This window comes from Ovis canadensis, chromosome 12 (assembly GCF_042477335.2).
Source record: "Ovis canadensis isolate MfBH-ARS-UI-01 breed Bighorn chromosome 12, ARS-UI_OviCan_v2, whole genome shotgun sequence".
Classification (NCBI taxonomy): Eukaryota; Metazoa; Chordata; class Mammalia; order Artiodactyla; family Bovidae; genus Ovis; species Ovis canadensis.
Window position 1 is genome coordinate 51,601,220 of NC_091256.1, and position 25,781 is coordinate 51,627,000.

Below are 25,781 nucleotides of genomic sequence, written 5' to 3' on the forward strand. Positions count from 1 at the left end.
GTGAGTCCTTGGGGAACGACCAGGCTTTCTGAATCCAGGCAGCCTTTGGAGAGTGACTGTGGTTTAGGTGAACTGAGTTTTTATGCAAAGCAGCAGGCACTTCCCTGCCCCACACCTTCCCCTGTCCACAACAGAGGTCTTTGTTTCCTTCAGGGGAGAAGCCTTTCTTTCCAGCTCATTCTCCTCCCCCTCCTCCCCAGCCTGCCACAGTCAAAGACAAGGGGCTAATTTGAAAGTCTGAATCTGGGGGCAGGAAGGAGGCAGAACGTGATGAGTTGCTGCTCAGCTGCCAGGACAGCCCTGGGGAAAACCTCCATCTTGGGCACCTGGCCCTCTTTCATCTCAGCCGTGTTGACCCAAAACAGACTATCAGCTATTCCTCCAGCAAAGATGGTTTATTCGGGATGAGCAGAGAACTGCAAGTCAAGGTCTGCAAGCTTGGTGGGCAACATGCAAGTCTCCCCCACTGCAAGGGAAGGAGATGCTTTCATAGAAGGGAAAAGGAAGCTGGGAGGGGGGCTTTCCAGGTGGCGCTGGTGGTAAAGAACCTGCCTGCCAATTCAGGAGATGTAAGGGATGGGTTCGATTCCTGGGTTGGGAAGATCCTCTGGAGGAGGGCATGGCAACCCACTTCAGTATTCTTGCCTGGAGAATCCCCATGGACAGTCCATGGGGTCACAAAGAGTCAGAGGCCTCTGACTTAACCTACATGCATTATAAATGAAGAGTCCATGGCTTTTCATCAGCTGATTTGACCCCAGGAAAGAAGAGTCTTTCTTCTTCCTATTGCGTTCTGCTATCATTACAGGGCGTGAGCTCTCCCCTTTCTGGTCTCTTGGCTCTACGCAACTGAAGTTTCTGCATATTCCTTTTCTAGAGCTGAATCTATAATCTGTTAGACCATTAGTCAGTTTGCACAACAAACATTTCCTTCACTTATCCACTGTGCTAGGGTCTGTGCTGGGTGCTTAAGACACCACCCAGGCCCCTTGTGGCCCCCAGGCTGGGGATGGAGACCAACATGTAGATGAACACGTGCAGTAAATTGTCTCTGGTAACCTGATAGCTGTCTTCAGTGGGCACAGAGGAGAAGCTGTGCAAGCTGTCCAGAGCCAGATGTTCAGGTGTCCAGGACTGGCTGCAACATTTAGAGGGCTAAGTGCAAAATGTAAAATTTATTTTCCTTGTTCAAAAGCTATTAAGAATTTAAAGATGGTAATAGTCAAACATTCAACCAAGTGTGGGACCTCGTGTGACTTGCACAGGTCACAGGCCCACAAAGCCAGCCCAACCCAGACCCTCAAAGAGCTCTCAATTTGACAGAAGATTTAGACAAGTTATTTCACCTGTCATCCATTTCTGTATCTGTAAACTGGGTTTGTGCCCATCTCTGTCACTAGGTTGTTGCGAGCATTAAATTATTATGAAAACAAAATTTAACTGGTAAATTTGAAGAGCTAATTGACTTAATTCAGCAATTCATGATTCAGGCATCTAAAAACTAGAAGGGGGACTTCGCTGGTGGTCCGGTGGTTAAGACTGCAAGCTTCCAATGCAGGGGGCACAGGTTCGATCTCTGGTCAGGGAACTGAGATCCCACATGCCACACTGTGCAGCCAAAAGAAAAGACTAGGTGTTTTAAAATATAAAATAACTACAAGGGGGTCCTGAGGAATGGAACAAAGTGGAAGGCTTTTATAGAGAGAAGGCTGGGGCAAGGAAGTCACCAGCAAAAGGGAAGAAAATGGGCTTCCCTGGATGCTCAGTGGTAAAGAATCTGCCTGCCAAGGAAGGAGACATGGGTTCAATCCCTGGACCATGTGCCCTAGAGCCTGTGCTGCACAACGAGAGAAGCCACCGTAATGAGAAGCCCGCACACCAAAACTAGAGAGGAGCCCCAGCTCTCTGCAGCTAGAGAAAAGCCCGCGTAGCAACAAAGACCCAGTACAGCCAAAAACAAATAAATGAATGCTTTCAAAATGTATTTTAAAAAAGGAAAAAAAAGTTATATTTGGGGTCAAGCCATCTTCTTTTGGGGAAGCAGGGTCTGCGTCATATAGATTGTCTGATCTTGGCAGGGGGCGGGGAGTAAAGAGGGCCCACATGACGGATTACCTCATTGGTCCTGTCCAGAAGATTTCAAGCTGATCGATTAAGGTTACATCTCTGGGGAAGGTCAGAACTGCAACTCAGTCAGATTTTGACTCTAGGTTTGGCATCACAGGCTTTAGCACAAGTGAAGAAACTTGAGGCCTGTGGTTTTCTCTCTGACAAATGAGTTCTATTGATAAATCTACTAGGGGAAAAAAAACAGCATATAATATATACCTAATAAATAACAGCTATTATTGTTCCTATAGGTTCAAAAAGGGGAGAAGGGTCAGTTGGTGGGTGGGAGGGGAGAAACTGCCATAAGAGCTTCATTGGAAGTGATGTTGGGTCAACTGAGCCTTGAGATACACACACCTAAATATGAGTTCCCAACAAACAGAGGCAGACTGCATGGCTTCTGCCCTTGACCTACAGGACTCTGGTGGTTGTGAGTTCACCTTCTTGGCTGTGCTTCATGTAGTTGAATTAGTTTTACATTTCCTGGACTCATTTTTTCTGACCCACAGCCTCTGGCTCCTCTACCTCTTAGCTATGTGGCTGTAACTCTTCCATGCTCAATTTTCCTTATCTGTAAAGTGGGTACAATACAACCCACACCTCAACGGGTTGTTCTGAGGACTGTGAAAGAAAAGCCCTCAGCACAGCCTGGCATATAGGAAGAGCTTCTTTTTCCAGATATAAATAATTTATTGACGGCACTCCAAATTTAATGAAATAGCAGTATTTTTAAGGCTTTTCTTATAGCTAAAATATAAAGTCCCCATACTGCTATATGAAGTATATATGTCACTGGAATGAGTAGAAGGTATCAGGCTGGTACCATCAGATGAGGCCATTCATCCTTGTACTATTTGCCTGCTACTTCTATGTGAATGCTGGTACTTGCATTGGGTAATTTAGCTCCAGTAAGTAGGACTTCTTTGTGTACAAAGGAAAGAAAAGTTATTAATACAAAAAATATGAAACATATATTTCAGCACTTTCTACAAAAAAAAAAAAAAGTACCTCCTTAAGAAGATGGCACATACAGGCATAGCTTCTACTTTGCATGTGTGTGCCTGCTGAGTCGCTTCAGGGTCTGACTCTTTGCAACTCCTTGGACTGTAGCCCACCAGGCTCCTCTGTCCATGGGATTCTCCAGGCAAGAATACTGGAGTGGGTTGCCATGCCCTCCTCCAGGGGATCTTCCTGATCAGGGACTGAGCCTGCAGCTCCTGCTTTGCAGGCAGGCTCCTTACCGCTGAGCCAGCAGGGAAGCCCAGTTTCTACCTTATTTGCCTGAATATGGCAGAATGAGTCAAAATGAGTGAAAACCATCTAGGGATATCCCTGACGACAAGAAGAAATGACTAAGAATGAGGCACGACCGAGTGGAGTGATGTTTACAAAATAACTGAGCTGTGTGTTACTTTGCTCTGGCCGCCATAGCAGAACACCACAGACTGGCCAGCTTAAACAACAGAAATGCATTTTCTCAAAATCCTGGGGTCTAGAAGTCCTAGATCAAGGTGTGGTTTCTCCCAAAACCTCCCTCCCTGGCCTGCAGATGACCACCTACTCCCTGGGTCCTCGCATGGTCTTTCCCCATGCACGTACGTCCCTGCGGTCCCTCTTTCCGTCCAGATTTCCTCTTCTATACACCAGCCAGACTGGCTCAGAGCCCACCTCACAGCCTCACTGCAACGTAATCACCTCATGAAAGGCTCTGCCTCCAAACGCAGTTCACATCCTGAGTTCCTGGTTATTAGGGCTCCAATGTATGCATTTAGGGAAGACACAAGTCAGTCCAGAAGAACCTGTACTTTTCAAAAATGTCAAGGTCGTGACAGACAAAGAGAAGCAGAAGACCAGAAACTGAAGGAGCCCCAAGAGGCATGGCAAGGAAGTACCATGTGTGCCCCTGGACCGGATCCCAGACCAGAACGATTGGTTTTCTTTTGTTATAAAGGATGTTAGTGTCACAACTGGCAAAATCTGAATAAGGCCTGTAGATTACATAATCGTAGTGTATCCACGTCCACTTCCTGATTTTGATTTAAAAGGACTGTAGTTATGTAATAGCCACTTCTTGTGTTTAAGACGTATATGCTAAAATATTTGAGACTCTTAGGCAATCAGGTTCACAGTGTATTCTCCTGAAACAAGTATAGAGAATGGATAGATAGATGGATGGATGGACGGACAGATGGACTTACCGATTATGCAAATATAAAATGTTCAGTTCATTTCAGTCTCTCAGTTGTGTCCAACTCTTTTCGAATGTTAACACATAGTAAAGACGACACAGAGATTCTTGGTTCCATTTTTGCAACTTTCCTGTAAGTCTTTTCAGACCTACAGTTTAAAAGCTTTTAATATGTGGAATGTAGAAAAATGGTAAAGATGATCTTATTTGCAAAGCAGAAATAGAGACACAGATGTAGAGAACAAACATTAAGGATACCAAGGGGGAGGGGGGGTGAACTGGGAGATTGGGATTGACATGTGTACACTATTTATACTATGTATAAGACAGATAACTAATGAGAACCTACTGTGCAGCACAGGGAACTCTACTCTGTGCTCTTTAGTGACCTAAATGGGAAGAAAATCCAAAAAAGAGGGGATAAACGTAAACACAGAGCTGACTCATTTCGCTGTACAGCAGAAACTAACACAACATTGTAAAGCAGCGATTGCTATTGTTGTTGTTCAGTCACTAAATCATGTCCAACACTTTGCAAACCAGTGGATTGCAGCACGCCAGGCTTTCCTGTCCTTCACGATCTCCCGGCATTCCCTCAACCTCATTCCATTGAGTCGGTGATGCCCTCCAGCCATCTCACCCTCTGTGATCTCCTTCTCCTCCTGCCTTCAATCTTTCCCAGCATCAGGGTCTTTTCAAATAAGTCAGCTCTTCGCATCAGGTGGCCAAAGTATTGGAGCTTCAGCTTCAGCATGAGTCCTTCCAACGAATATTCAGAGTGGAGTTCCTTTAGGATTGACTGGTTTGAACTTCTTGCAGTCCAAGGGACTCTCAGGAGTCTTCTCCAATTCTACAGTTCAAAAGCATCAATTCTTCAGCACTCAGCCTTCTTTATGGTCCAGCAGGGGTGGGGGAACAAGAGAAGGAAAGGTCACCAATCAAGTGTCAGGCAGCCTCAGTGGTTTTACAACAGCCCAGAAAAGTGATTTATACAACCTTCCCTTTCAATCTGAGGAAGTTGAGGCACAGAGTGCTTATCTATCTAGCCCAAAGTTGTGTTGGGTTTTGTAGGGAAGAACCCTCTCCCCAGTACCACTACCAGGGGCAGCCAATGTTTGCTCCACTCCAGCTCACTCTTGTCATCCTCATCACCCAGAGCAGTTGCAGCGAAGGTCCAGCCTCTCAGGGAGGCGGAGGGCTGGAGCCGGGAGGTAGGTCACCATAGCTGGATTTACAAACCTGTGGTTTTCTCTGGGTCCCAAAACTCCAGGACCAGCCCCAGCCCCTTCACCACCCCCAGCCATTCACCATTCAAATAAGATGAAATAGAAGCCCAATGTGATCCAAACAAAGTGTTTTTTATAAACTCATGAAAAGAGTCCTTATTAGAAAGGGCTTAGGTGGGAGGCAGGCATGGGGGCTGTGACAGGTCTGATCCTTCTGCAGGCTCCTGGCAAGCTGTGATCATTAGCAGATTTTGTTCTGGGTAGGCTCAGTGTCAGCTCCACATTATGGGATTTTATGGGATTTATGTGCAGAACTTTCCTACAAAGCCCGGTATTATAGGATGGATTAGAGAGCTCCAAGAAGCAAAGGTACTGGCTCCTCTGTCTTATTTTTTAACAGATTTTTTAAAAGAGGCCCACAGCCAGAGGCTCTGAAGCCTGACACCAGAACTCAAATATCCTGCTGACTCGAAAACACAAGTTTTGTACAAAAAAAGACCACTGGCTAGAGTTTTCTTAATATAAACTCATTCTAGAACATTGAGAATATGTAGAAAGACATAAAAGAAGATAAAATGGCATGTGTGCTATGAGCCAGAGACAGTCACTGTGACTCTTCTGTGTTCCCTTTCTGCCTTCTTTCTGTGTGTGCATCCCTGCCTGTGTGTTTGCATGCGTGTGTGTCTGTGTGTGTTTAGAGAGAGAAAGAAAAATGCCCCGAGTGAAAGAGAAATAAGCAGAGAGAATTGCTTTGAAGTAAAATTGAGCTAAATTTGAATTCCATACCTGCCACTCACAGGTCCCCTGACCTTGGCCAAGCTGCTTGATGTTCAATTCCACAGATGTACATGGGGAATATAGATCCTACCTCAAGGGAACTGTTTTGATTAAATGAGATTAAATTAAATGAATACAAAGCATTTAATATTCTGCCTGACACACAGTAAATCCCGACTGAATGGTAACTAAATAAATATGAACATGGACTTCAGAGTTTTTCTTTCCAAAAGTGGAATCATCCTGGCAACACAAATTTGTATCCTAACACTTTTAAGTTTTTTCTTTTTCTTTTTTTTTTCAAATATAACTGTGGGAAAACAGACTTCTGTTCCCATCAAGCCAAAAAAAAAGAAAACCCCAAAACAGTATAAACTTCCCAATCACACCCTGCTCTTTAGGCTAATTTTTTTAATAGCTTTATGTATTTATTTACTGTGGCTGCCCTGGGTCCGCACTGCTGTGCGAGCTGTCTCCCGTGCTGAGCAGGAGCTACTCTATAGTTGCGGTGCACAGGCTTCCCAGGCAGTGGCTTCTCTTGCTACAGCGCTCAGGCTCAGTTGTTGTGGGACATAGGCTCGGTTGCTTCGCAGCACGTGGGATCTTTCTCGACCAGAGATCCATCCCGTGTCCCCTGCGTTGGCAGGCAGATTCTTAACTGCTGGACCACCAGGGAAGTCCCTAGGCCAAATTTTTCATGATGTGGTATATTGTCAATATTGGGCTTCCCAGGCGGCACTAGTGGTAGAGAATCAGCCTGCCAGTGCAGGAGACATAAGAGATGTGAGTTCAATCCCTGGGTTGGGAAGATCCCCTGGAGGAGGGCTTGGGCAGGCAACCCACTCCAGTATTCTTGCCTGGAGAATCCCACGGACAGAGGAGCCTGGTGAATCCCACGGACAGAGGAGCCTGGTGAATCCCACGGACAGAGGAGCCTGGTGGGCTACAGTCCATGGGGTCACAAAGAGTTGGACACGACTGAAGCAACTTAGAGTGCACATGTGCGCATGCACACACACACACGCAGAGTCAATATTGTGCACATGTGTGCATGCACACACATACACAGAGTCAATAGTGTGCACATGTGCACATACACACACACAGAGTCAATAGTGTGCACATGTGTGCATGCACACACACACAGAGTCAATAGTGTGCACATGTACACATGCACATACACACACAGTCAATAGTGTGCACATGCACACATGCACACACACAGAGTCAATAGTGTGCACATGTGCACATGCACACACACAGAGAGTCAATAGTGTGCACATGTGTGCACATGCACACACACACAGAGTCAATAGTGTGCACATGTGCACATGCACACACACAGAGTCAATAGTGTGCACATGTGCACATACACACACACAGAGTCAATAGTGTGCACATGTGCACATGCACACACACAGAGTCAATAGTGTGCACATGTGCACATGCACACACACACAGAGTCAATAGTGTGCACATGTGCACATGCACACACATACACACAGAGTCAATAGTGTGCACATGTGTGCATGCACACACACACAGAGTCAATAGTGTGCACATGTGCACATGCACACACACACAGAGTCAATAGTGTGCACATGTGCACATGCGCACACACAGAGTCAATAGTGTGCACATGTGCACATGCACACACATACACACAGAGTCAATAGTGTGCACATGTGTGCATGCACACACACACAGAGTCAATAGTGTGCACATGTGCACATGCACACACACAGAGTCAATAGTGTGCACATGTGCACATGCGCACACACAGAGTCAATAGTGTGCACATGTGCACATGCACACACATACACACAGAGTCAATAGTGTGCACATGTGCACATACACACACACAGAGTCAATAGTGTGCACATGTGCACATGCACACACATACACACAGAGTCAATAGTGTGCACATGTGCACATGCACACACACAGAGTCAATAGTGTGCACATGTGCACATGCACACACACACAGAGTCAATAGTATGCACATGTGCACATGCACACACATACACACAGAGTCAATAGTGTGCACATGTGTGCATGCACACACACAGAGTCAATAGTGTGCACATGTGCGCATGCACACACACAGAGTCAATAGTGTGCACATGTGCGCATGCACACACACAGAGTCAATAGTGTGCACATGTGCACATGCACACACACAGTCAATAGTGTGCACATGTGCACATGCACACACATACACACAGAGTCAATAGTGTGCACATGTGTGCATGCACATACACACAGAGTCAATAGTGTGCACATGTACACATGCACATACACACACAGTCAATAGTGTGCACATGTGCGCATGCACACACACAGAGTCAATAGTGTGCACATGTGCACATGCGCACACACAGAGTCAATAGTGTGCACATGTGCACATGCACACACACACAGAGAGTCAATACTGTGCATATGTTTTGGAGGATTTTAAAAATTTTTTTGACAATACCCAAGGTATGCGGGACCGTAGTTCCCCAACCAGTGATCACACCCTCGACTCCTGCCTTGGAAATACAGTCTTAACCACTGGACCATCAGGGAAACCCTGCTTTGCGAGCTTTATTTTTTATCTTTTCCTTCTAACTGACCATTCAGCATATGCTGAGCAAGCATCTGACTGAAGCTACAGATTCTCAACATCCAGAAGATTAGATTATTTAGTCTATGTCCCAGCAACACTTAAAACCATATGATATGGACAAATTACTCCTCTGGGCCTCCGTTTTCTCATCTGTTAAATGGGGATGCGATGACAACACCCCCACCCCAGCAGGTGGCTGTGACAGCTACACCAAGGAATCTGCGTGAGACAGGAGACCCGGTGCCTACTAAATGTTCACCAAAAGTTAAAATGATAATACATATTCTAAGTTTCCTACATTTGAGGGACAGAATCCACAGGTCCAAGGTCGACACACCAGGAGGCTGGCCCTCTTCAGGCGCTTCTCCTGACCAGAGCTTTTGGAGTGCGGTGGCTGAGGAGAAGCCATCACCACCCCGCCTCGGGGCTGAGTCAGGGGTCAGGGTTCCTGTCGCACCGTGTAGGCCTCTGCACCGCCTCCTGGCCTTCAGTGGCAGGGGCACTTCTCATGCAGAGCACTCCCCACAGCTCCATGAATGGAGATTGGCTCCAGAGTAAAGGACATTTAAGATGGCAGAGTAGAATGGTGTGCACTCATTTTCTCCTGCAACAAGTCCAAACTTACAACTTGCTGCTGAACAACCATTGACAGGAGAATGTTGGATCCCACCAAAAAAAGGTACCCACGTCCAAGAGCAAAGGAGAAGCCCCAGCAAGACGGTGCTGTGCTAAGTCACTTTAGTCGTGTCTGACTCTTTGTGACTCCATGGACTGTAGCTGATCAGGCTTCTTTGTCCATGGGGTTTTCTGGGCAAGAATACTGGAGTGGGTTGTCACTTCCTCCTCCAGGGGATCTTCCCAACCCAGGGATTGAACCAGTGTCTCTTAGTTCTCCTGCGTTGGCAGCCAGGTTCTTTCCCATTAGTGCCACCTGACAAGCCTCACAGCAAGACAGTAGGAAGGACGAAATCTTGTTAAGAATCAAACCCCATACCCACCAGAGATGCTCAGAGGGCTCAAACAAAACCTTGTGCACACCAGGAGACTCCAAGAGATGGTGCTAGACCTGCTCTGGAGAGTTTGAGTGTCTTCTGAGGAGGTATGGGCCAGCAGTGGCCTGCCACAGGGGCAGGGGCTCTGGGTGCAGCAGACTCAGGTGTGGCATAAGCTCTCTTGGAGGAGGTCGCCATTAACCCCCCCACAGTGACAGTAGAACTTGCACAGGACTGGGGAAACAGACTCTTAGAGGGCACAAACAAAACCTTGTGCACACCAGGACCCAGGAGAAAGGACCAGTGACCCCACAAGAGACTGACCCAGACTTGCCCTTGAGTGTCCAGGAGTCTGCAGGGGAGGCAGAGGTAAGCAGCAGCCTGGTGCAGGGTCGGGGGAAGGAGGTCAACATTATCTTCATTACCTCCACCATAGTTTGGCCTCGGGTCAAAAAACAGGGAGGGAACACAACCCCATCTGTCAACAGAAAATTGGATTAAAGATTTACTGAGCATAGCCCTGCCCATCAGAACAGGACCCAGTTTCCCCCTCAGTCAGTCTCTCCCATCAGGAAGCTTCCATAAGCCTGTTATCCTTATTCATCAGAGGGCAGACAGAATGAAAACCACAATCACAGAAAGATAATCAAACTGATTACATGGACTGCAGCCTTGGCTAACGCAATGAAACCATGAGCCATGCCATGTAGGGCCACCCAAGATGAATGGGTCATGGTGGAGAGTTCTGACAAAATGTGGCCCACTGGAGAAGGAATGCCAAATCACTTCACTATTCTTGCCTTGAGAACCCCATGAACAGTATGAAAAGGCAAAAATATAGGACACTGAAAGATGAACTCCCCAGGTCAATAGGTGCCCAATATGCTATTAGAGAACAGTGGAGAAATAACTCCAGAAAGAATGAAGAGATGAAGTCAAAGCAAAAACAGTGCCCAGTTGTGGATGTGACAGGTGATGGAAGTAAAGTCCAATGCTGTAAAGACAGTATTGCATAGGAATCTGGAATGTTAGGTCCATGAATCAAGGTAAATTGGAAGTGGTCAAACAGGAGATGGCAAGAGTGAACATTGGCATTTTAGGGATCAGTGAACTAAAATGGACTGGAATGGATGAATTTAACTCAGATGACCATTGTATCTACTACTGTGGGCAAGAATCCCTTAGAAGAAATGGAGTAGCCCTCATAGTTAACAAAAGAGTCTGAAATGAGTTACTTTGGTGCAATCTCAAAAACGACAGAATGATCTCTTTTCATTTCCAAAGCAAACCATTCAATATCACAGTAATCCAAGTCTATGCCTCAACCAGTAATGCTGAAGAAGCTGAAGTTGAATGATTCTATGAAGACCTACAAGACCTTCTAGGAAAAAAAAAAAACACCCAAAAAAGTTGTCCTTTTCATCATAGGGGACTAGAATGCAAAAGTAGGAAGTCAAGAAACACCTGGAGTAACAGGCAAATTTGGCCTTGGAATACAGAATGAAGCAGGGCAAAGGCTAAAAGAGTTTTGCCAAGAGAACACACTGGTCATAGCAAACACCTGCTTCCAGCAACACAAGAGAAGACTCTACACATGGACATTACCAGATGGTCAATACAAAAATCAGATTGGTTATTTTCTTTGCAGCCAAAGATGGAGAAGCTCTATACAGTCAGCAAAAACAAGATGGGGAGTTGACTGTGGCTCAGATCATGAACTCTTGATTGCCAAATTCAGACTTAAATTGAAGAAAGTAGGGAAAACCTCTAGACCATTCAGGTATGACCTAAATAAAATCCCTTATGATTATACAGTGGAAGTGACAAATAGATTCAAGGGATTAGATCTGATAGACAGAGTGCCTGAAGAACTATGGACAGAGGTTCCTGACATTGTACAGAAGGCAGGGATCAAGACCATCCCCAACTCATCGCGCGGCAAGCCTTCAAGATGGCACCGAAGAAAGACAAGAAGCCTAAGAAGTCAACCTGGAAGTTTAATTTGGATCTTACTCATCCAGTAGAAGATGGAATTTTTGATTCTGGAAATTTTGAACAGTTTCTGCGGGAAAAGGTTAAAGTGAATGGAAAAACTGGAAATCTTGGGAATGTCGTTCACATTGAACACTTCAAGAATAAAATCATAGTCGTTTCTGAGAAACAGTTCTCTAAAAGGTATTTGAAGTACCTTACCAAGAAATACCTTAAAAAGAACAATCTTCGTGATTGGCTTCGTGTGGTTGCATCTGACAAGGAGACTTACGAGCTTCGTTACTTCCAGATTAGTCAAGATGAAGATGAATCTGAGTCTGAGGACTAGATGATGCCATCCTTCATAGGGCTTTGCTTGCTAATAAAACTAATTAAGCATACAAAAGAAACATCTTGAAATGGACCTTTAGGCTATCAGTGAATAAAAAACATTATTCTGTATGTTAAACATTCATCTTTTATTTAAGTGTATGCTGTTCATACAGTGCTGGTTTTCCTTTAATACTTTTTTATAATTTTATTGGAGTGTAGTTGATTTACAGTGTTGTGTTGGTTTCAGGTATATAGCAAAGTGAATGAGTTATACATATATATCCACTCATTCTTTTGTCATATAGACCATTACAGAGTATTGAGTACAGTTCCCTGTGCTATAACAGCAGTTTTTTAGTTATATGTTTTATGTATGCTAAGTTGCTTCAGTTGTGTCCAACTCTCTGCAAACCCATGGACTGTAGCCCGCCAGTCTCCTCTGTCCATGGGATTCTCCAGGCACGAATACTGGAGTGGGTTGCCATTTCCTGCTGTCATCTGTTTTATGTATAGTAGTGTACACGTGCCAGTGTCAGTCTCCCAATGTATCCTTCTCCCCCGTATCCCCTGGTAATCATAAGATTTCTGCATCTGATTTCTGTTTTGTAAATAAGCTTTTGTCCACCTCCCCCTTGCCCCCAAATATTTTGTATAAGCAATATTTAAATAGCTTATAGCTAGTGGAATTTCAGGATTTATCTAATGTACTGGTTTTACAGACGTCCTCAAGTTAAAAGTATATAGCAAAAACACAATTGGATGTAACTATATAATAAAATATTTAGATTTGAAAAAAAATGATCTCGCGGGACCGCCACTGGTAGACGCGCTCTCGGGCGGCTCTGGCTGGAGAAGAGGAATCGCATGTGTCGCTTCAGCTGGCGGTAGTGGCGGAGCGGAGGCGGTGGAGGCTGTGCGACCACCTGGGTTTTGAAATGGCTGCTGACATTTCTGAATCCGGTGGGCATGATTGCAGAGGAGACCAGAGGAGCAACACCAAGTTAGATGCAGATTACCCACTTCGAGTCCTTTACTGTGGAGTCTGTTCATTACCAACAGAGTACTGTGAATATATGTCTGATGTTGCTAAATGTAGACAATGGTTACAGAAGAATTTTCCAAATGAGTTTGCAAAACTTACTGTAGAAAATTCACCCAAACAAGAAGCTGGAATTAGTGAGGGTCAAGGAACAGCAGGGGAAGAGGAAGAGAAGAAAAAGCAAAAGAGAGGTGGAAGGGGTCAAATAAAACAGAAAAAGAAAACTGTACCACAAAAGGTTACGATAGCCAAAATTCCCAGAGCAAAGAAGAAATATGTAACAAGAGTGTGTGGCCTTGCAACTTTTGAAACTGATCTTAAAGAAGCACAAAGATTTTTTGCTCAGAAATTCTCCTGTGGTGCCTCAGTAACAGGGGAGGATGAAATCATCATTCAGGGAGACTTTACAGATGATATTATTGATGTCATTCAGGAAAAATGGCCAGAGGTGGATGATGATAGCATTGAAGATCTTGGAGAAGTGAAGAAGTGATTTTGAAAATGTGTCTGTATTTAATGATCTGAGCTGATTGTTGATGTGGCCAAAGGGAGAGAGGCCTTTTAAAAATATATATATTTATCCTACAGTAAAACTGTAGCCTACCCTTCACCCTTGGAATTTTCACTGTTCTGTACAAGGCTGCTTGTTTTTTGGTGTTTTGGGTTTTTTTTCAATTGCCAAAGTCTAATAAACAGGAGAGACTGTCATGATTATGCATGAGATAGAATTTAGTCAAATAAAAATTTTTGGTCATTTGGAAAAAAAAAAAAAAAAGACCATCCCCAAGAAAAAGAAATGCAAAAATCCAAAATGGTTGTCTGAGGAGGCCTTACAAATAGCTGAGAAAAGAAGAGAAGTGAAAGGCAAAGGAGGAAAAGAAAGACATACCTATTTAAGTACAGAGTTCCAAATAATAGCAAGGAGAGATAAGAAAATGATCATTGATCAATGCAAAGAAATAGAGGAAAACAATAGAATGGGAAGACTAGAGATCTCTTTAAGAAAATTAAATATACCATGGGAAATTTTCATGCAAAGATGGGCACAATAAAGGACAGAAATGGTATGGACCTAACAGAAGCAGAAAATGTTAAGTAAAGGTGGCAAGAATACACAGAAGAACTATATAAAAAAAGACCTTCATGACCCAGATAACCACAATGATATGATCACTCACCTAGAGCCAGACATCCTGGAATGTGAAGTCAAGTGGGCCTTAAGAAGCATCACTACAAAGAAAGTTAGTTGAGGTGATGAAATTCCAGTTGAGCTATTTCAAATCTTAAAAGATGATGCTGTGAAAGTGCTGCACTCAATATGCCAGCAAATTTGGAAAACAGAGCAGTGGCCACAAGACTGAAAAGGTCAGTTTTCATTCCAATCCCAAAAAAAGGCAATGCCAAAGAATGCTCAAACTACTACACAATTGCACTCATCTAACATGCTAGCAAAGTAATGCTCAAAATCCTCCAAGCCAGGCTTTGACAGTGCATGAGCCATGAACTTCCAGATGTCCAAGCTGGATTTAGAAAAGGCAGAGGAACCAGAGATCAAATTGCCAACATCCACTGGATCATTGAAAAAGCAAGAGAGTTCCAGATAAACATCTGCTTTACTGACTACACCAAAGCCTTTGACTGTGTGGATCACAACAAACTGTGGAAAATTCTTCAAGAGATAGGAATACCAGACCACCTGACCTGCCTCCTGAGAAACCTAGTTGCAGGTCAGGAAGCAACAGTTAGAACTGGACATGGAACAACAGACTGGTTCCAAATAGGAAAAGGAGCACATCGAGGCTGTATATTGTCACCCTGCTTATTTAACTTATATTCAGAGTACATCACACAAAATGCTGGGCTGGAAGAAGCACAAGCTGGAATCAAAATTGCCGGGAGAAATATCAATAACCTCAGATATGCAGATAACACAACCTTTATGGCAGAAAGTGAAGACAAACTAAAGAGCCTCTTGATGAAAGTGAAAGAGGAGAGTGAAAAGTCTGGCTTATAACTCAGCATTCAGAAAACTAAGATCATGGCATCCAGTCCCTTTACTTCATGGAAAATAGACTGAGAACAATGGAAACAGTGAGAGACTTTATTTTCTTGGGCTCCAAAATCACTGCAGATGGTGACTGCAGCCATGAAATTAAAAGACGCTTGCTCCTTGGAAGAAAAGCTATGACCAAACTAGACAGCATATTAGAAAGCAGAGACATTACTTTGCCAACAAATGTCTGTCTAGTCAAAGTTAGGGCTTTTCAGTAGTCATGTATGGATGTGAGAGTTAGACTATAAAGAAAGCTGAGGGCCGAAGAATTGATGATTTTGAACTGTGATATTGGAGAAGACTCTTGAGTGTCCCTTGGACTACAGCGAGATCCAACCAGTCCATCCTAAAAGAAATCAGTCCTGAATATTCGTTGGAAGGACTGATGCTGAAGCTGAAGCTCCAATACTTTGGCCACCTGATGTGAAGAACTGACTCATTGGAAAAGACCCTGATGCTGGGAAAGACTGAAGGTGGGAGGAGAAGGGGACGACAGGGGATGAGATGGTTGGATGGCATCGCTGATTCAATGGACACGAGTTTGAGTAAGCTCTGCGAGTTGGTGATGGACGGGTGTCACAAACAGACTCGACTGAGTGACTAACCGGAACTAAATCTTCAGACTGAGCTTCCCAGGTGGCAGTAGTGGTGAAGAACCTGCCTGCCAATGCAAGGGACGCAAGAAATGCGGATGCGATCCCTGGGTTGGGAAGATCCCCCAGGGGAGGGCATGGCAACCCGCTCCTCAGAATCCCATGGACAGAGGAGCCTGGCGGGCTATAGTCCATAGGGACTGAAGCAACTTAGCACACACACATGCACACTCAATGTTCTGGTAGTAAATAGATATACTTCCATTTGTTTGTTTTCTGCTTGTTTTTATAAACTAATCAGGGCAGCATGCAATAGGTCACTGAAATAATTGCCCAAGCAGGGATTTTCAGCCGCAGAGCTAGGGCTGTCAGCATCCTCTCTGTGCAAATCTGCCTCCTGGGAGACAGCAGACCAGACACAGCAAAGGAACCAGGGGTCCTGCGAGTCTGGACACATGTGCAAAGCCAAGGGCCCTCTCCTCTCTCTCCCCACCTGAAAACAGGATCTGAGCTTTCTTTGTCACATTTGGATGTCCTCAGGATGAATGGCAGAGACGTAATAAACCTCGAAGGAGGTTCGTTGCTGAGAGAGAATGAAGGGTAGTCACCAGGTTCCTGACTTAGACCCTGCAGGGTTTGCCTTCTGCTGGGATGTTTATCAGCCTGTGGTCTCAGGTGACTTAACACTTGGGGTCTCCGTGCCCTACTCGATGGGACTGAATGAGCCAGAAATAGCACCAGGGTGTGACAGGCACTCAGCAAACGTCCGTGAGTTGTGATGACTTCCATCTATCACTAGACTCTCATGTCTTAGTGGGCATTTTTTTTAAGTTTTAAAAATCACATTTATTTCTTAAAAGTTAACATGTGCATAATAGGAAACCAAAAAACACAAGAAGCAAAAAACAAAGTCATTTATAATCACAAGCAGTTTACCATTTGATGTGTCCTTCTAGGTCTCATTTGTGTATTTTCACAACTAAGCACCCATTTGTATGTAATTAAGGTCACACAGGTACGTATCATGCTGTTTCACACATCATGAATATTTACCACTTCAAAGTCCCAAAGCTATGAGTATTTTGATAACCAAGAATACATGACAACAACTCAATCTGGAAGGAAAAAAAATTTTTAATTTAAAAACAATTTGTCAGTAATAACTTGATCCAACACATTGAATTATTTTTTACTTTGTGTTTACTATTATTTACTGAATTGACTTTGCTTTCACTTATTTAAAGAAATTTTAATTACTTCTTATAAATATTGAACTTTGCTTTCCTCCTAATGAAAAAAAATCAGTGAACTTGGTTTCTCCAATGGCCCTCTACTTCTTTACAGTGGATGTTAACTTGGGTCAGTCCCTGTGAATACACTTCCAGAAAGAGGCCAAAAACACAGATTCTGCTGAGGCTCACACCTCATTTATTTCTGGAGTCCTGAGAGATTGGTGTTTGCTTGATGATGGTGGAAGTAGTCAACTACAGTCTACAGACAGGGTCTGGCCACTACCTTTTTGTGTGCTCCCTGCAAGTCTAAGAATAGCCTTACATTATTAAATGGCTGGAAATTAATCAAAACAAGAATACTTTGTGAAGGTATGTGAAATTCAAATTTCAGTGTCCATAAATAGTTTTGGACTTCCCTGGTGGTCTAGTGGTTAAGAATCTGCAGGGGATATGGATTCGATCCCTGGTTCAGGAAGATTCCACATGCCACGAGTCAGCTAAGCCCATGAGCTGCAACTACCAAGCCCGAGTGTTGCAGCTACGGAAGTCTGCATGCCTAGAGCCTGTGCTCCACAACAAGAGAAGCCGCCACAATAAGCAGCCCAAGCACTGCAACAAAGGGTAGCCCCTGCTTGCTGCAACTAGAGAAAGACCCAGCGCAACCAAAAATAAATAAACATTTTTTTAAAAATACAGTTTTATTGGAACACAGCCATGCTCACTAGAAAGGGTATATTATAGCTCCTTACATGTTGTCTATTTACCTGAAAGGAGCTATAATACATATAACATATTTATTATTGCATTATTATACACACATATACATTATTTGTATAATACATATTGTACATATAATATACATGATATATATAATAGTATGTATAGTAAAAGCTATTTACATACTATCTATTTACACATCATCTATTTACATATTGTTTATATCTACATATCATCTATTGCTACCACAGCAGATTTGATATTACAACAGATGTTTTATGTTCTGCAAAGCTCTTTACAAAAAAGGTTCAACAACTTCTGGCCCAGGGTAAGGAGTTAGCATTCCTAAGGCCCATGCTCTGGTTCCAGGGAAGAATTTTTACGCATAGGCCACTCAGTTACCCTCGCCTTTTTTACCTCCCCCACCTCCTGCCCCAGACAGGGTTAACATGGATAACCCCACTCACCCTAGATAGCGTGTTCTTTGGGGACATGAAACCAGGAAGAAGAAGAACACCTAATGGGCGCCCTCTTCTTGCCAGACATCGGCCCACTTAAAGACGTGATCTCACTCACAGACTTAGAGAACGAACTCACGGTTGCTGGGGAGGAAAAATGCAGGGGGAAAGGGATAGGGAGTTTGGAATGGACTTGTACACACTGTTGTATTTAGGGAACTCTCCTCAATGCTATGTGGCAGCCTGGATGGAAGGGGACTTTGAGGGAGAATGGGTACATGTGTAAGCATATATATTCCTGAATCCCTTTCCTGTTCACCTGAAACTGTCACAACATTGTCTGTTAATTGGCTATACCCCAATACAAAATAAAAAATTTAAAAGACAAAGACATCATCCAGTGGGTGGCAAAATTCCCATTTCAAGGATGACAACACCGAGGCTCAGAAAGAGAAATAATCTGCCCTAACTTGCACAGCTAATAAGTGGCATAGCCTGGATTGGAACACAGCCTTGCCAAGGCCAGAACCATTCTGACAACAATACCCACACCCTGGTTTAGAATTATTTGACCAAGCAGAAGGAAGAAGGAGGCAGGTGATGACTGCTGGGCGCCCCCCCCCAACACCTCCCCACTCCCACCCTTACCCTCACCCCGGGCCTCCACCCGAGCTCTCTTGGGTTACACCCCATCCACCCCACCCCAGCAGTGTTCCTGCCGCATTCCCAGCCTTGGCCCTCGCCTGCATTTCCACCCAACCCTGGCAGCCAGAATAAACATGGCCTGCCCCAGCATCCACTCACATGGAGCCCGCGAGCCCACCTCCCTGGACCACAGCCTGGGATTCGGGACAGTGATGCAAAGGACAGCCTGCAGGTGTGTGCAGACAGCGGCCCTGGACCAGCCAGGAGATGTGCATCCACGGACAACACTCACCTGTGTAGGGTGGTTTTCCTGGACTGAAACGGGCCATTCTATCTGCTTTTTTTTTTTAATATATCCTCTCCTATTAGCCAGGCCTCGCCAAGGAGAAAAGGGGCCGTCTTGGCACACGTTCTGCGTTAGAAAGAGGAGGTATTTTATGAGGTCCCCAGCCTCTGCAGACTGTGTGTCCCCTCCCCACAGAGAGTCTCTACTGCCAAAAGCCTGCCTCCCGCTCCGGGCCTCCTCTGGCCAGGCAGACAGCAGCCAGTTCCTGGCCTCCTGAGACTCTGTCCCCATGAGGTGCCCCCGAGGCAGCCCACCTTAAACTTCATGGAACACTGGTTTCCGCTCGACCAGAGGTTCTTCAGTCCAACTCCTCAGTCAGCACTGCCAGCTGTTCTGCCTGGGGCAAAGTCTCCAGTCATCAAAGAGTCGTGTGTGTGTGTGTGTGTGTGTGTGACTGTGTGTGTCTCCATGGGAGTGTGTGCATCTGTGTGTGTCTGTAGGTGTCTACTTGGATATGTCTGTGTGCGTGTTTATCTTTGTGTCTGTGCAAGATTGTGTCTGTGTATGTATTGGTATGTGTCTGTGTGTGTCTCCACTTGAGTGTGTGTATGTGAGTGCGTCTGTGTGTGTCTATTTGAATATGTCTCTTGTTTATCTTTGTGTCTGTGTGTGTGTTTGTACATGTCTGTGTGTGTCTCTGTGCAGGTGTGTCTACATGTCTCTGTGTGTGTCTGTGTTTCTTTGTGTCTGTGTGTTTGTGTCTGAATGTCTGTGTGTATCTCTGCGTATGGGTGTCTCTGTATATGTGTGTCTGTGTGTCCACGCATCCATGCACCGAGTTACAGTTTGTGAAGCCTTGCTCAGAGGCGTGTCTCTCGCAGAGCAGGGACTTCCCGGAAGGTCCCCGCACTAGGCACCCGTGGCAGCAGAGCTCCCAGGTGTCACTGTCGGCCAGGCCGTTACCTGGCACCTGGAGCCACCTCACACCTGAGCATACCACAACCTGCTCACCAGTCACCCCGCACCCGCTCATGGTTCCCCACAGGCTGTTCCAGATGCGGCCTCTAAAACACAGGGCCCATCACGTCTCTCTCTGTCCCGTCACACTGAAAATGGAAACTGCGGTCATCCTTACGCTAGGGGACCTGACTCAGCGCTCCTCAGACGTTCACAAAAAGGGCGTGGGGTCACCGTAAGTAAAACGCAGAATCTCTTTGGGAGGTCTGGGGTGGGGCCTGGGAATCTGCGCTTCCCATGAGCACCCAGGCAACACCAGGCTGCGGGTCTAGAAACTCAGTGAGCACGGAGACCTCTGGTGAGCTACCCTGCCCGTCCCTCCCCCAGGGCTGCTCCTGCCCAGCAGGCATCCTTCCATCACAGAAATTCTCTTCACTCAGATTTCCCCGGGGTTCACTCCTCACTCCTATAGGGTCTCTGCCCCTACACCGCTTCAGAGTGGCTTTCCCAGCCACTCCATGAACAGCTGGCAAACTCCTGCATCTGCCTGTTCCCAACCCATTCTCTCCTCTGTCTCTCACCGGCCCTCATCACTCTGTGCCCCACCTTGCCTATATTCCCCATGGCACTCTTCACCTAGCAGTGGGGGAACGCCAGCCCCATGAAGCAGAGCCTGGCACACAGACACTGCTCAACAAATATCTAGTGGATGAATGAAGAAATGCATGAATGAAGGCACACATCTGAAATCTTTCACCGCTTTTGCTCCCGAGGCTGTGTCCCAGCAACTCTATTTCCTAACTGGTGGGCAGCAGGTCACCTTGTGTTTTATTATGAAACACAGGGTCAAGACGAAATGACTGATTTGAAGGTGGGGCAGCAGAGCCTCAGCCATGCTCCACTGCACAGGGCACACGCCCACCAAGCCAGGCCCTGCCCCTACCCTTGAGAAGCCCCCAGTGTGCTGTGAGAAAACCAGCAATTACAGTGCAGTGTTACTGTGCTGGGAGGCAGGAAAATAAACGGGCCAAGAGCAGAAACCCCTGGGCCAGCCTTGGCTGGGGGAAGGGGGCGCTGGGGACTGAATGGGGCAGTCGGATGGAGCTTCCTGGAAAAAATACTGCATGAGCTAAAGGAAACCATACAAGATGAATAGGGGTTTACTCAGCCGAAGAGTAAAGGTCCTGGAGCAAGTGTGCTGGCGGGGGTGGGGGTGGGAGGTAACCAGGTGAAGTGAGGAAATACCCAGCAGAGGCCAGTCTAGAAGCCCTACTCTGGGGCCATCCAGGAACACCGCTAACTTAAGCCCTGCATCTTGTTTGTGGCTGAACTGGCTCGTCAGCAAGCAGGCAGCACCCCCACAGAAGCAAGAGCTGGCATTTACTGGACTCTTGGTATGGGATTTTATGAGAGCTAATCCCAGCCTCGCTGCTGTCCTCCCTTACAAATGAAGTAGCTGGAGACAGGAAGTGGGGAGGGCAGAGCTGGGATCTGAACCAGACCGCCAGACCCCAAAGCCAGCATCATCGCCCTACTGCCCCTCTCTGACACATTCGGCCTTAGCCCCAACCCCGTGGCCCCTACAGGTGGTGGCCAAAAGGGAGAGGCTCCACAACCAGTGGCTGACTGGCTAACCAACTGAACGTACCCCCTGCTCCTCCAGCTTCTAGTGGCTTCCCTGTTAGGTGTCTGTGGAGCCACCAGCCCAGAACAGGTCACGGGTGAGGGTTCAGTGCCATGACACATCCTAAGGACAAAGGAGGGAAGAGCTTGCGAGGTGGTAGGAGAGGTGAGGAGGGCTTCGTGCAGGGGCTGTTAATAACCAGGGGCCACCCTGAGGCTGGGAATGACTGAAGGCAAAAGGAGAAGAGGGGGCAGAGGGTGAGACAGTTAGCATCACTGATTTAATGGACATGAACTTGCGCAAATTCCAGGAGATACTGGAAGACAGGGAGGTCTGGCATGGTGCAGCCCATGGGGCTGCAAAGAGTCTTAGTGACTGAACAACAGCTGAGAGGCAGCACTGGGCAGTTTCCAAACACTGGCCAACACACACATTCCAGGGCTCCTACCCTAGAATGTTGGCCTGGGACATCTAGGCTGGGAACCCAGGAATCTGCATGTTGACAAGCTCCCCAGATTTTATACATTCTGGAAGACATTCACAGATAAAGCCAACAGAGCTGGGCACTTGACCAGGGTTCAAATCCCACCTCCAGCTCTGGGCTACGTGATCTTAAGTGACTCTCTTAACCCTGTAAGCCCCAGATAAGTAGAAGGCAAGGTTTGAAACCTGTTTGTTTTTCCAGCTCTCAGCTGGGATGGTGATAGGGGAAGTTCCTGGTTAAAGGACTACACAAGAGCATTCATGAGCTTGGCACTGTGGATGCAATGGGGGTGGGGGTAAATTCAGAACTGGGGCTTAACAGACACACACTACTATACATAAAATGGATAAACAGCAAGGGCCTACTGTACAGCACAGGAAACTGCATTTAACATCTTGTAATAACCTATAAAGGAAAAGAACCTGAGAAAGAATATGCGTGTGTGCTGGGTCGCTTCAGTCGTGTCCAACTCTTTGCAACCCTATAGACTTCACTCCGCCAGGCTTCTCTGTCCACACGATTCTCTAGGCAATACTGGAGTGGGTTGCTATTTCCTCTTCTAGGGGATCTTCACGACCCAGAAATCAAACCTGTGTTTCTTGCATCTCCTGCATTGGCAGGCAGATTCTTTACCACTAGCACCACCTGAAAAGGAATATATATATATAAACTGAATACTTAGCTGTATACCTGAAACATTGTAAATCAACTAAGTTTTGTTTTTTGTTTTTTAAAAAAGGCATAGTTTTTTTCCCCCCTTTTCTGGGAGAAAAAATGGGACAGAGCCCTGGGAGCACAGGGCAGGTACAGTGTGGTGGCCCATCCAGGGCCAGCAAGTTCCGCTGCAGGTAACAGGGCTGGCTCTCTGGGGGGCCCACCTCTGCCCGTGAGCTGCTGGCTCTGGGTTGGAAGGCAGCTCCAGCCTGCCCTGCTGGGTCCTTGCACCTCCTGTGCCCGCCCCACACTGGGAGAGCTGAGTCATGGAAAAAGTTAGTTCTTTGGGCTGCAGCTTACCTCCCTCCTCCATCAAGCCTACAAAGGCTCCTTTCACATTTCCAGGAGTGGAGAGAAAACTGTGGGGCCCTCTCCCAGGCTGGGATGTGAAATTTCAAACTTCACCCTGGAGTTAAATTCCCCACCCCCTGCTCCCAAGTAAGGGAGGAGGGGGTACCAAGAGCCAAAAACACAGGTAGGAGGAGGTGAGAGAGGAGGGGGAGGGGTCGTGTCCCATTTAGTTCCTACTGAAGCCAGGTCATGGGGACCCTCTGGACCAGCCCACTGGACTGTGCATCCCCCAGCTCAGTACCCCCCTTGCCTCCATCCTCCCTGGGAAGTTGGGGGACATAGAGGAGGCGACAGACAGAACCTCTCTGGGAAGCTGATGATGGAAGAGGCCTGAGTCCACAGGATGCAAGGCTGGTAAAACTCATATCCTGAAGGTGGAACAAGTAGAAAAAAGGTGTCCTATTCCTGACCACAGTTCGTCTTTTAGGGCTACCTGACATGTTCCTTTATGGGCTTCCCAGGTGGCACTAGTGGTAAAGAATCCACCTGCCGACCTGCTGATGCAGGGGACAGAAGAGACACTGGATCCATCCCTGGGTCAGGAAGATGCCCTGGAGGAAGCCATGGCAACCCACTCCAGTATTCCTGCCTGGAGAATCCCATGGACAGGAGTCTGGCCGGCTACAGTCCATAGGCTCACAAAGAAAGAGTTGAACACAACTGAAGCGACCTGGCACGCACGCACGACATGTTCCTTTATACTGATTTCACTCTAAACCTGATGTTTGGGAGAGGTTAAGGGAAGTCCCCTGTGTGGCCTTGAGTTGAATGAGTCACTTACATTGCTGAGCCCAGTGTTAATACAGTGGCATCGTGATGCCCACCCCTGGAGACTGTTTCGGAGATGAAGTCAAAGTACGTGTAACAGTCCTGATACACTGAAGGTTAATTCGGGTTCTCAACCCCCTTCCCACTCAAACGTACACCCAAGGCAAATGTAAGTGGGACCTAGAGGTCTCCCAGCTGATCTGGTATCTGAACAGGGTTGGCAGGCTGGTGAGCATCAGTGGATTTCGGTGAACACACTGCTGGGTTTAAGAGTTGCTTCACATCCCTGTGTTTCAATAACCTACTCCACACAGCAGCGATTGTGTGGGGAAGTGGAGCTATGATACTTGCAAGCCTTTTTAGGCTTGAAGTGTTCATGTTAGGTGGGAGAAAAGCCTGGAAGGAAAAGGATGGCTGGTAGGGTAGCAGGAACACTGGAGGCTGGAGACTTGGGCAGCTTGGAGGCGCAGTATCACACCCACACCACTAGGCGGCGTCGAGGATAACAGATGAGAACAGGCTGCGCGCAGGGGTTTCAGCGCCAGACTTTCCCAGTTGTCTTGGCAGGCCCCGCAGACACCCGCCACCGCTGGGTGGGGAGAGCCTCTCCAGGGCTGGGATTTCTTTCCCATTTTTACAGGCCTCCTAGGTGGGAGGAGGCCGTCATGTGGACCAAGTCCTGCCTTTAGCTGTGGCCTGGGAGTCTAGGAAGGCAATGGCCTGTCTTGGGGTCCTATTTTTGGAGGGTTGGATGGAGGCAGGAGGGAGCCTGGTCCTCTCCAACTGCCAGAATAGGGTGGGGTGGGATGGGGTAGGAAAAGGAATCATATCTGGATCTGGAGCCATCCCTCCTGCACTACCTGGCAGACTGGGATAATGATACCCCCCCTTGCAAGGTCAGTGGGAGGCTTCAGTTTCAGAATCGAAGCCCTCAGTCTAGGATAGTCTGTCATCCAGCCACGCTCTTCCTACCCCTTTTTGCTCTTCCAGCGGGTGACATAATGACTTCCCAAATTCACCTAGAAGGAAGATCCACGCGGCCAGAAGTTTTCTCCAAAGCTACAGGGTCTTTGCAGCCCAGGGAGGAGTTAAACCCCCAGCCACCCCCTCCCCAAACCAGCTTTTCTCAAAGTGACATTCTCCCCGGATCCTCAGCAGATCATTAAACGGTACTGATTCGAACAAGCCTCTCGCTGGAGAAGCGCTGGCCCAGATTACAGGGCAAGCTCCCTGGCTCATCCTCTCTTCCTCCAGGCCTGGGACCATCAGGGGCAGCAGGAGGCAAGTCCGATCAGTGATTTTCACTGGCGCTGCTTTTTCGTGACTCACCTCCCAGACTTTTTCTGCAACAGACAACTCTAAATAGCTGGGTCCCACCCTCCGGCAGGGGAGACATTCTCGTTGGGAGAAAGCAAGAGGTTACAAGGTGGGCCCAACCCCACCCCGCGGAGGGCAGCCCAGGGAGACCCAAAGAGAGAAGTCCGCCTGCACAGGATGGGGAGGGGTAGGGGCAGGGGCTTGTGGCGGGGGGGGGGGGGGGGGGGGAACGGGGGGGGGGGTCAGGTTTAGCAAGTTTTGTTTACAGGAGTTTGTTAAGGAAATTGCTGTCAGTCAAGGTAATTCTAGCCCAAATGAGCAATAAATACGCTCCCAGCT

The 25,781-nt window shown here is 46.7% G+C and overlaps 1 protein-coding gene and 1 pseudogene across 1 annotated transcript; both read left to right on the plus strand.

The window, feature by feature from the left end:
• Positions 1 to 11,838: 11,838 nt before the first annotated feature.
• Positions 11,839 to 12,993, plus strand: LOC138416039 (ribosomal protein eL22-like). Its single transcript, XM_069544699.1, has one exon. It carries the CDS (start codon positions 11,852 to 11,854, stop codon positions 12,218 to 12,220), a length of 369 nt encoding a protein of 122 aa, XP_069400800.1. The 5' UTR covers positions 11,839 to 11,851; the 3' UTR covers positions 12,221 to 12,993.
• Positions 12,994 to 13,017: 24 nt separating this feature from the next.
• Positions 13,018 to 13,953, plus strand: LOC138416040 (density-regulated protein pseudogene; annotated as a pseudogene).
• The last annotated feature ends 11,828 nt before the right edge of the window (positions 13,954 to 25,781 follow it).

Bases quoted from the DNA above. Each gene is read 5' to 3' on its own strand.
- LOC138416039 (XM_069544699.1), top strand. From the start codon at position 11,852: ATGGCACCGAAGAAAGACAAGAAGCCTAAGAAGTCAACCTGGAAGTTT.